Source organism: Crinia signifera, chromosome 5 (genome assembly GCF_055691185.1).
Source record: "Crinia signifera chromosome 5, ASM5569118v1, whole genome shotgun sequence".
Lineage (NCBI taxonomy): Eukaryota > Metazoa > Chordata > Amphibia > Anura > Myobatrachidae > Crinia > Crinia signifera.
In genome coordinates this window covers 265,607,513-265,620,044 of record NC_139221.1, presented here as the reverse complement: position 1 = coordinate 265,620,044, position 12,532 = coordinate 265,607,513, and the positions used below count along the sequence as shown (strand labels likewise).

The window sequence follows — 12,532 nt, the reverse complement described above, 5'->3', positions numbered from 1 at the left end:
GGAAAAGTCAGACCCAATTCCCCTTAAGGTCTCACGGCAGCTCCCCAGGAGGGCTCGCTTACGATTTGGCACTTTCTTACAGGCGATTTATCGCAGGTACTCCCGGGAAACTGCAGACAGGGGGCACATATGACTTATCTTATGTGCAGTCATCAGACTCCGAGCCGATGCGCACAACACTGCACACCGTATTGGATGTCATATACATGCGATTGGGCCAATTGTTTATTCATCAAGTTGATGACTAGACTAGAAAGGGTGTATATAAAAGACTTAGAGAAAGGGCCCTGTAATTCTCAACGAGAGCACCTTCCATGCCTGAAACCCTGCAAGATTGGGTATATTGGTTTAAAAAATAAGGGGAACTTCTCTTGTAAAGGAGACCTGCAAGAATGGATAAATACAATGGAAACCACTGGTTTGCCAGCGATGGATATGAATACCTGCCAGGTGGGGGTGCATTAGGATGCGGTCTTCAGCTTGAAAGGAGTTGGAAAATGGGTGTTTATACAGAAGGGATATCAAGCTAAGATTTGGACCAAAATCCGGCTCCATAGAGTATGTGACTTATTAATTAGGACCCCCAATCCATTGCATTCCTAAAGCATATGGTCTGAGGCATGGTAAATGCACACCCCAAAATGTGTCTTTTGCGTAAATTTAATAAACAAAATTCTGGGCGTTTGCCTCCACATACACATTTCTGCAGAGCTTGATTAAGCCCCTCTTAAGGCATCTCTTCATTGAGCAGAAAGAGGTCTAGGAAAACATTATGGTGTAAAGATGTCAACTGTATATTTAGGATAGCGGGAGATGGGCACCTTCCTATGAAATTGGAGTAAGTCTTTAACATAAGCGGTATGTGAGTCGCTTCATATTGTTGGGGCGGCGAGGAAGAATACTGATACTTAAATATACAAAGTGACACTTTGCCCACCTCAAAAAGCATAAAGAGTCCCAAAACCATCTCTGGCCTCTTCATAAAAGGCTAGGTCTGCCATTGGAGTAATTAAACCTAAAACTTGCTATCTTTTTTAAATATTTACATGTCGTTTGAATTAGTTGTAAGGACTCCTTAAGATTAGCAAAACCATTAACAAATCATCGGCAAGGATCTAATCTTGCCATGATAGAACGGGCTGGCCAGTTTCTCTTTCAAAGTGCCGCCACAGAGAGTCTACTCTAACACCAAGTCACATAGCAGTGGCAATAGTGGACAACCCTGCCATGTGCATCAGGTTAGCTGGAATGAGTGCAAGATTAAGGAATTAATAGACAAATGGGCTTCATGCTCATGATACAATGTCCAAAACACACGTACAGGGCCAAACCGTTGATAATTAAAATTACACCATATCAAAAGCTTTATCAACGTTACATCTCACTACAGAACTAACGTTTATTAACAATTGCCTTTTTTTCCTAGCCCATTTAAAAAAAAGAATAAAAAAAAATCACTAACTTTATTATTGTTACCTTCTGCTATAAGTTAAGAATTTCCCAAAACAATTTCAACACATCCACTTGTCTACAGGTAAATATCACACTACAAATTATATTGTCAACTATGAATATAAAGTAAAAAAAAAAAAAAAAACACCACAATTACAACAAATGTAAGTGCTGGTCTGAAATTTATTATGGGGTTTATAGCATCTTCCTGTTTGTCAGATAAAGATGATCTACTTTCCCCAATGCAGGAAACAAATTATTTGTTTCATAAAGCAGCAGTCTCATTGCTTCCCCTGCTTCCAAACTATACTGCGGTTTTCATTACAGTCTTCTTTAAAGCAGTGCAGACGTCTGTTCAGAGTGGCATGTACATTGCATCAGCCCATAGAAGCCTCAGCTGATCCTCTGCCCAGTTAGTGGAAACAACTCCCAGACAATTTCAGGAAACACCCTGGCAGCTCAAAGTAACTGCAACCTCAGTGAGAGACGAATCTGCCCAAACCATCCATGTAAAGTATTTTCCATTATCACCTCTTTCAGAATTTATTATTTATCTTTTGACTTGTAGCACCCACATTCTGCAGGGCTTTACTGAGAATAGCTGAACATTCACATCAGTCCCTGCCCAAGTGGAGCTTACAATCTTCCCTACCACATGTTCACTCACTCAAATTTATTCTAAGGTTAATGTTGCCAATGGAGCCAATTAGCCTACCAGTATATTTTTGGATTGTGGGAGGAAACTGGAGTACCCAGAGTAAACCCACACAAGCATGGGGAGAACATACAAACTCCGCACACTTAGAGACATGGTGGGAACCGAACCCATGACCTCAGGAATTGTAGGCCATGGGTTACGCACAGACTGGGAAAATTACTTTATGTGTAGTGAGTGGTGTATGGATTTGCAGCAAAATCGCCGATCGATTCGTCCCATTCAATCCCAGTGCTGATTTTTCGCCTGGTCAAAATTGACTTGAATTCATGTATTGCAGCGAATTAGCAACCGATTTCTGCATACTTTTTGCCCATCCTGATTCTCTCTCTCCCCCCCCCCCCCAAAAAAAAGTGAAGTGTCAAAAATAGACTAAAATAAGGGGCGAAAACGCCCGTGATTGAAAAAAGACACTTTTATAAGAGGAGTGAAAAGACCTTCAATATACTATTGTGTAATCACAACTTTACATAGAGACAGGCATTCCATATGAAGTTACTAGCATTAGAACAGGATAGCAAAAAAACATGGGCATTCCAGGTTGGTGACTGGAGGGTGGCACAAAAAAATGCCTTTTCCTGGTTGTCAAGCGGCTGCGTCCTCAGACGAAGTTCTTCAGAAATATAGGCCATATGCAGCGAGAGTTCAAAAGACACTGCAACCGAGGATATTGCTAGAGGAGAGCACAACATTGAGCAGAACGACACTGTTCAAGGGCATTGAGATCGTAGCAGAGCTTGAATGCTAGTACACAAGGTGTAGGAAACGAGCATTTGTAAATTAGCCACAAATCTGGGGGGGGGGGGACACACTACTGCAACTGTGTGCAGCTCTGCATCAGGCCCCGTAAGCGAGAATTTCTGACAGCCTTAATCAAGGCTCAGTTCAAAAGCAGCTAAAGAGCTAAACGTTTCCTGTATGGGGCAAAGTGTTTGCATTGGAATATATACCTAATGGTCATTCTAGTACCCGCTATCTTTGAAAATCCATGCAGTTCCTCTTCCCTGCCTGGGGTGTCGCTGTCTGCTGTGGTGTTTCTAGCAGTGTGGTCTGCATATCAGCACTGATAAGCAAACCAGACCTGTGCTAAGAAAAGTTTTATTGTTCCTCAGTGAGAAAAACAAAATAGCAATCTAGCAAATATGATACCTTTTAATGGCTAACAAAAATAAATGTTGTTAAAATGCAAGCTTTCGAGACTACTTAGGTCTCTTCCTCTACCATGCCTGAGGAAGAGACCTAAGTAGTCTCGAAAGCTTGCATTTTAACAACATTTATTTTTGTTAGCCATTAAAAGGTATCATATTTGCTAGATTGCTATTTTGTTTTTCTTACTGAGGAACAATAAAACTTTTCTTATCAACTGGCTAACACGGTACTAAACTTTTTTCTTTAGACCTGTGCTAGAAACACCACAGCAGACAGCGACACCCCAGGCAGGGAAGAGGAACTGCATGGGTTTTCAAAGATAGCGGGTGCTAGAATGAACACTATATACCCCCAAATTATTGTCAAAGCTACTACAAAGCGTTTACCCAATATGGTCTATAAAAAAAACAGAAACATCAACCCAATACAATGAAGCTAATACAATGTATACATTTTTATGTAAGCTTAGACAGATGAATTCACTTAATTCTTACATACTTTTGGTCACTGGTCATACAGCAGCGACGCTGGTGAAATCTATATGTGAGATATGCTTTACATCTGCAGCATGTTAAAAATGGATTAGGGAGTGATGCAATACAGAATAGCCTCTGGTATTCCCACTACATATTATACTAAATCTACACATACAATTCAGCAGCTGAGCAACAGTCAGGCTCCTTCCTTATATTCTGTCCATGTTATAAGGACAAGATGTTTCATTGGTGAACATGGAACACGCTCTTAAAAGAACAAAACAAATCTGTACCAGTATGACATTCTTTCATGGAAATAAATGCATACACTGACCAAGAATCAGCCTAGTGACAATGTATTATAGCTACGATACACAAATGGAACAGCAAGTTAGCTGGGGTGTAGTTTGGCAGTCCAACAATCGGGATGCCGACAGTCAGTATCCCAACATCGGAATCCCGACTGCCGGTGTTCCGACAGGGGGCGTGCGCAAAGAAGCCCCTTGCGAGCTCGGGGTCTCGCTTCACTCACCACAGGTGCTTTTTTCCCTCTATGGGGGTGAGGGTCGTGGACCCCACAAGGGAGAATAGCCTCTGTCATTGGGATCCCGACTGTCAGGCATTTAAACAGTCGGGATTCCGATGTAGGAGTACTGAGCATCTTAAGGGGCCTACACAAGGGGAGATTTGCTGAGCTTTCTGAGCAAGAACACTGGTCCTGCCTGGCGATATTACTAGATATTATCGCCAGCCCTGCATCACTATTGCTATGACCCTACACATGGAGCGATGCAGGGGCATTTTGTAAGCGATCTCATTCTTTTTTTGGGTGCAATATTTAATTAAACCTCAATTAATTGACTTAGCTCTATCTGTATTTATTTACCGTATACTAAAAGAACAGTCACTGTGAGCGATGCTGGCATTTTTTTGTGGATATTTTGAGGGTCGCTCACAGCAATGTTGGCACTCAAAGCCTTAACTAGAATTTAATAGTAGCTGCCCATGATTTGTTAACCCAACCCCATTTTAAATGCTAAATAAGGAATACAATGTCAACATTGTAAGCTCCACCCAGCTGCTGACAGGACTAGGCTGAATTCTCTTTCTGGCTGAGAGCCCTTTAAAACCGTTACAAGGCAGAAAAAAAAAAAAAGGAAGGAGGAGATCTTGTCTCCATTCCCACCCCCAATACTGAAGCAAACAGAGTACTGGTGACCTCGAGGTTCAAGGTGTCTATTTATGGGCAACTTGGAGAAAAAAGGAGAGTCTTGTTCAACATAGAATGTTTAATTAGACAGCCATTTTCAGAAAAGAGACTGCTTAAATCTGTTCTATGGAGGTGACACTGTTACATTTCTATGTAAATACTGCAATAAATTCAAGACTTTGCTTCATAGAAACAGTAACATACTGTACACACACAACATTCTGCCTGGTCACAGTAGTGACAGCTGATTATCCCATAAGCTACACTTAAGCCTCTAACACTCTTCACATGCACTTACAGGGTGTAAACTCCATTTACCCAGAGGGGCCCCAGAGAAGCCCATGTGCTGTTCTACTACAAATCAAGAGGAGTCCATGAATGATTTTAGCTGTTCAGCTCAGAATGCTGGTACACTTCCCTAGTGTGTCTGTCTGGATGAACTGAGTTACTTTTACATTGGAAAGGAGAAAGTGGAATAAGGAGGCCAGGGTGTGAGTTTTGGGGTATGTTTGGCATATATTTAACATGAGTGAGTGTTTTATACAATGCATATTTAGCTGTTTAATCCACCTTATTTAAAACAAACAACATAGAGTATGTAATCTAGGAATGTTTACCCCAGAAAGAGGAGACATGCTTTAACATGTACAAATATACCAGAGGGCAATATAATGAATTATCAGGTACCTTCTATGCTTTAAGGGCAAAGACTAGGACACGTGGGCATGCACTTAGACTGGAGAAAAATATATTCCCTACCAATAGGAGGAAAGGCTTCTTTATGGTTAGGGCAGTAAGGGTACAGAACTCCCTTCCGGAGGAGGTAATATGGGCAGACACATTAAATACATTTAAAATAAGGTTGGACAAACATTTACTGGTAAAACAAAACAACATCCAGGGGTACAACCCATTATTGGTAGTGTTCATTCTAGCACCCGCCATCTTTGAAAACTCATGCAATTCCTCTTCCCTGCCTGCATTGTCGCTGTCTGCTGTGGTGTTTCTAGCACAGGTCTGGTTTGCATATCAGTGCTAATATACAGACCACACTGTCCTAGAAGCACTACAGCGACACCCCAGGTAGGGAAGAGGAACTACATGGATTTTCAAAGATAGCGGGTGCTAGAATGAACACTATTATTGGTATTTAGCCCAAAGCTACAATAAGTTGATTATATTCCAGGGGGTATCACAGTTAGGCCATACACTTTAGTTAGATCTGCAAAAAAAAAAAGGTTGAACTTGATGGATGGATGTATTTTTTTTAACCTCAACTACTAGGTTACTACAGTATGTAATTAAATAGTGAATTGCCAGCAAAAAACCCACATTGAAGGGGAAGGCTATTCAATTAAATATAAACACAAAAATCTGGAGTTATGCACAGAACCCATTAATTCTGCGTAAACTGCAAGGTTTATACCCCTTTCACACTGCAGCTCTTAAATAGGAAATTGACGTTTTTTTAGCCTTTTAAAACGGGTAGAGCTGCAGTGTGAAAGCTCCAGGGTATTTGTTAAATGGTTAATAAGCAGTGTCCTACCCGTTTCAGAGCCGTTTTTTTGACAGTGAGAAAGGGTCTATTTCTATGGCTTGAAACTAGTTCCTTGGGGATTAAACAGGTTGAATGTGTGAATGGTATTACATGCTATTTAAAACGGTTTTCACCTGCAATGTGAAAGAGGTTTAGTGGCTCAGACCCGTTTTAAATACCATTTTGAAATACCGGTCCTAAACGTTTAGGCAATGTGAAAGCAGCACTAGTTGCATGACTGTGGGGTCTCATGCCATAGGGTATACAATGCTGATTGAATACCTCCTGAGCTGGCAATTATTAGGGCTAATTGAATACACTTAGACAGTAATAGTTAACTATTACATATATTTTTACACAACTGATGTTCCACATTGCATCATGCCTCTGCCCCAGATTTTAACCGCAAACAGCAGGGAGACCCTCCTCACTACTTACATCTGTTTACCCAAATATGGTAGCTTAATTTTCCTGTGACAAGATGGCTGCTATCATCTCTTCAGTTCTAGAGTTCAAGAATAACTCGACATCAGATAAGCACATGGTAGGTGACATGTCATGTTTACACAGACAGCAGATAATACAAGGGATGTGTGTGTGTGTGTTTTTCCTTTTTTCAACCTATATTCATAAAGTTCCTTGTAATTTATGTACAGTGAAGGCAGCAATTTTTGTAGGATGAGTGTACAGAAGAGTACAGTCAATCGATACACTAAAGGCCGCAATACAGTTCAAGGTATCACATTCGAGGCAAATCAACACTGTGGATGTGTTGGCGGTGCTTCTGCATACGATGTATCCTATGCGATCCCATTCGCCGCCCCAGGATACGATGCATCCTTGGTGCAGCAGTGACAATTTTCGGATGCCATCCGATGCGCAAGGGGCTGCCCATAAGATCAGAATTGGAAATAAATTACATACAAATTTGACACCTTTCACACGATTTATCAGCCCAATTGGTCGAAATCGGATTAGTGTATTAAAGCCTTTACAACAGGTGACATCACACGGATATGAGGTACAAGGTTTGATTGTCATTGGATTCCTGCAGAGACCTTTGAAAAAGGTATACTCTCAGCCATATAACACTGATACAGGACAATAATAATAACAACAATAATAATAATAATAATAAAAAAAAAACTCCTGTATATAAATAATTTTTCTATGCCAAATATTCTAAAATATGCTAAAATACTTTTACATGTAAAGAAACACATACAATTAATTGCAAACACTAGGTCTACAGTATGTTGTACATTAAGACCCCCTTATAAATGAAGTTCTGCTGTTACACATCTGACCAGCTCATTTATACATAGGCATTGGGGGAAAAAAAAAAAAAAAAGAGTAAACGTATTACTAATGAAAGGAGACAATGCAATGAAACCTAGCCCAAATGTAAAACACAAAAAGGATTATCTTGGAACATTATAGTCAATTACACAATATAAAGGGTACCACCTTCATATAAGACTCTGATTATAAAGCCTAATTACTTAAGTAAGGCACATGCTGCCATAACATTCTAATCCACTTTTCTGTGTGAAAAGCTTGCCTGAATTATGTATTTTATCAATCACAAGTAGGCCAAGAACACCACACAATGTCTCATTTCTCCCAACAAATGAATGCACACAAGGGTTAATTTGCTCTGTAGAATATGACTATTATTTGTAATAAACATTGGGGGGAAAATAAATAAAAAAAAAATTAAACAAAAAATAAACGTAAACAAGATTGCATTAAAAACATAAAGATAGAGGCCAAGTACAAACTGACAGCTAAACAGGTTTGCTTTAATCTATACGAAGATGGCTTCTCTAACTGGAGATGCAGCAAGCATGGTTGCCATGGTGATGCCAGCAATACTTTCAGACTTTAGCAGATTAATTATTTAAGGTATTTAGATTCTATTTATTTATTTATTTTTACTCATTTATGGAGATTATTCAATTGTTACTGTCAAAAACCTGTAAAATGTATCAAATGTATTTAAAAAGGGACACAAAGGATTTATGCCAATTTACTGAGGCAAAGTCTGGAACTGAGGGACAAAAGGGTAAGTCACAGATAAATTCCATTTTCCCACCATTAGTCACACACTTCATAATTTACACTGTGAAATGACAGTAATTACAGCACGGCATACAAATGATCCATAGGCTGGTGCACCCTATTTTTGCCAGTTCTTTGGGCATGCTTAGAATTAAAAAGCAACCATTGTCCTGTTTACTGACAACAAACATAGATAATACACAAAAAGCTTACAAATAAATAAGGATTGGGGGGGAGAGGGGGTGCATGTGCTGTCACAGTGGTATGTGCTGTCACAGTGGTGTCTGTCCTGCTGTACAGAATGAGCACTATGCCATTGTGCTGGCTGTAAATGATATTTTTAGGACATGTAGGGTCTGGGTCTGGAATATTTTCCACTTCCACTATCTCCAGAGCACTGACATACCAGTCTAAATGCAACACAAGTGTGAGGAGGCTGCATCTCGGCAAATGCAACCCAGCTGCTAGGAGACTCGGCTCACTCCCTGCACAAAGAGCAGGGGAGAACCCTGGGCACTGGTGCCGGAGATATTCCATTATTGCAGGACCACAGCGCCCATCTATCACCCATGTCAGGCCACTGCATGGGGAGGCTGTGGTGACAGATGCAATAAGCATTTCTATGTGGGTAATGCTCTGCAGATTTCTCCAATGGAGGACATATAGAGAGGGGTCTGGCCCTGATGACAGCTACAGCACTGATCCAGCCATTTAACCACTAGCACGCCAGGATATAAGGCAACAGTGATGTACTAGTACCATAGGAAGGCAGGAAGGGGTTAAAGTGCATGGGTATAATAGGAGCAGAGTATGGGACCGCTAATGCCAGGAGGTAGCTATAGGGTTAACCCCCACCCCTCTGATGAACGAGCAGCCATGCCCGGGGGCAGCTAACGGGTTAATCATTGCCTTCTCAGCAGCCGAGGATGCTATGGAAGCAGCTCTGCGGTAACACTGGGGGTAACTCAGAAACCCGCAGCCCCCCTCCCGCAGGATTAGGGGGTGCATATGACACACACAAGGGGGGAGATGCACAATGCATTTATTACCTTCAGACAGCTCCAGCTCCAGTTCAGCCAGCCTGGCTCTCACCTCCAGGGGAAGGGACACGCTGTCCAGGCTGCGGTCCGCCATTCTCCGGCGGTATATGGGGGTGCAGGGAAGCAGCACTCAGTCTTCCCCCAGCTCTGTCTCTTGCAGGGCTCTCCTCAGCCAGGCATGAGGGCTCTGCGGAGGAAATGCACTGATTTGCTCCCCCTCTATCCTCCTCCTCCTCCCTTTTGCAATACAAGCCGCTAGATAGCAGGGTACCGGGGATCCTGTGTGTGCCCCCTGGATGGCAGCCTTGCCCTCTTCCCTTCCTGTCACACTCCCGGGCTGCGGTGCATCAGGCCAGCTCTATTTGCTCGGAGCACACAAAGCAGACGGGCAGCCCACCCTGGCAGGTCTGCAGATCATTCTCTGAGAGCTGCTTCTTTCCAGTGAGGAGAAAGGGAGGGGCTCCCAGTCACACACACACAGGCAGTGCACCTTAAAGACGCAGTGCCATGCTCTGCACCCTCTCCTGCAGCACTGTGCAGAGTCATGCAGTGGCGCTGCAAGCTGTGCCCCCCTCTGGCTGTGTCACTGCATGCCCTGCAGCTGCTGCAGCAGCATTCCCCAGGCTCAGCATATGTGCAGCCTCCTTCCACTAGTGCTCCTGCTCCCACGTGGATTACAGGCTGTCATGTGACCCACATTTGACATCACTAGTAGTGTGAACAAGTGGAAATGTCAGATTTAATGTTTATTATTTTGCCCTCGACCTTACATATTGTCTTTCTAGAGGGCCTCTCAGAGCACATTTGGGTGGCTTCTGTCTGTGAAGAAGATATGTCTGCCACATAAAATGGATGCCAGGGGAATATCAACATTTGTTGACATGTTTATTTTTGCAACAATTACATTTTTTTTTTGTTCTGGCACAGGATAACCGAACAAAGAGCACTACTACTGCAGAATAAATGATACATGTCAGACTTGATTGCTGCTAAGTCAACCACTCCACCTAGTAAGAGAAAATACTAAACAACCTACACCCTACACAGAGGGGGTTTCCAGTTGCCCAGAAAACCACTACCCCCCGGATACCAGGGGTCTGCGAATGCGCGGTTAGTACTGACCACAATTTTCTGCTGGCAGTATGGTGTGTAGCCCATAGGCTACAATTGGCTATTGCCATCCCAGAATAGCCTGGTGCCAGGATGTCTGCGCATGCGCAGTCAGAACTGACACACACAACCCCTGGCGGCAGTGTTGCGTTTTGGGGATTTAGCCACAATATTAATTGATAAATGGGCCCCTTAATGATAAATGGGCCCCTATATCTGAAGTACTGTATTAAATACAGATGGGGCAACTCTTTCTTTCGCCACCAGCGCACCAGATATCAGTATTTGGCATCTGCTGGTGGAAGGCGGGTCAGTGAACGTGAATGCGCGAGTATCTCACACACTCACGCGTCCATTGCCGAGAATGGGGTGTGCAAGTGTCTCTGAACTACGTGCGCCCCGTTGGCCGGATGACGCTGGCATGGGCTGACAGACCGCATGCCAGGAGCCGCTCAGATGAGTGCAGCGCCATCTGTAGAGTTCACTTTGTAATGAGACAGACTACGGCTTGTCACTTGCTAATTGTGCCCTCTTCATGAGCTGACCACGCCCTCTTTAAAATCAGTATTTACAACAGCTTTAATGTGTACCTTATTTTTGTTACATTTTCTTCACAAAAAATGGCTTTACCTCGTTAATCTTAGCATGTATAAAACAACATGTTCCTGGCTCCCCTATGCTTGGATGAGCATCTCATATTCTCATTCCTTCTAACATTCCAAGGGCCCCAGTCTGGACTCCCGCCCAGACAGTGGCGTAGCTACGTTTTGGGCGCCCCCCTGCCATTAGGGGGAGGGGGGGCGCCCCCCCCCAAGCACCCCTACCCCCACCGCCCATGCAAACCCCCCCTCAATCCCCCACAGCCTTACCTATCGCGCTGGTCCCGGCGGCTCCGTTCTTCTGCTGAGGACCACCAGAAATAGGCCGCCCCCATACAGCAGACAGTTTTAAAGAACTGTGTGCTATATGGGGGTGGCCATTTTGTGGTGGTCCTCAGCAGAAGAACGGAGCCGCCGGGACCAGCGAGATAGGTAAGTCTGCGGGGGATTGGGGGGGTTTAACTATAGCACCGCAGCCCCTGGCGCCCCCACATGCACAGCGCCCCCCCCCCCACGGTGGCGGGGGCTGCGGTGCTATAGTTACGCCGCTGCACCCAGACTACTGTTCATGAACATGAGAAAGGGGTATAGCTTCGGAGAAAAGGGGCTAGGCAGAGCAGGATATGGCACAGGGGACTACCAACTGCGAAACCCCCAAAGCCCCCCCCCCCCCTTCCACACACATACACACCTCCCTACTGCTGGACACTGACTAGTAGTAGTAGTAGTAGTACGTTTATTTATACTACCAAGGGAACCGTCCACAAAAATCTGGACAGTTGGTAGTTCTGTTTCACTGTAAGTATGGCTCATCTCCCAGAGTGTAACCTTCGCTGTGTGCCCAACATGGCTGCCTCATCTGGTACACTTGTGAATGGGCTGACTGTCTTGCTGGGACTCTACTCTACACTCCAATCACACCCCATTTTTTTGTAATTTCTTCTAAAGGTAACCTATTCCACACAGGGTAATCCTATGCAGTGCGCCCAAGATGGCTGCCTCACCTGGTACCTTGTTATGGTAGAATACACAACTCCTGGAATTTATTATCCAAATTGCTTGCACCAACCCTACATTATGCCTGCTGTGCTCTCAAGGCTTTCTTTTATATCTGTGTGACTTATCTCTTGCTGTACTTCCAAAATCCTCTGTGTTATGTGCATCAGGTTTTATTCAGATGTGG

The 12,532-nt window shown here is 43.5% G+C and overlaps 1 protein-coding gene across 7 annotated transcripts in view; it reads right to left on the bottom strand.

Annotated features, from left to right (window-relative positions):
• DIP2C (DIP2 acetate--CoA ligase C (putative)) overlaps positions 1 to 10,216 on the bottom strand; it is a 420,633-nt gene extending 410,417 nt beyond the window's left edge. Inside the window, exon 1 of one of the 7 annotated variants that reach the window (XM_083188980.1) lies at positions 9,650 to 10,216. In XM_083188980.1, coding sequence (XP_083045106.1) covers positions 9,650 to 9,734 — 85 coding nt within the window. In that variant the 5' untranslated portion in view covers positions 9,735 to 10,216. The remainder of the gene's footprint in view (positions 1 to 9,649) is intronic. The other 6 variants (XM_083188979.1, XM_083188978.1, XM_083188981.1 and 3 more) reach the window with 6 other exon arrangements.
• Positions 10,217 to 12,532: the final 2,316 nt, after the last annotated feature.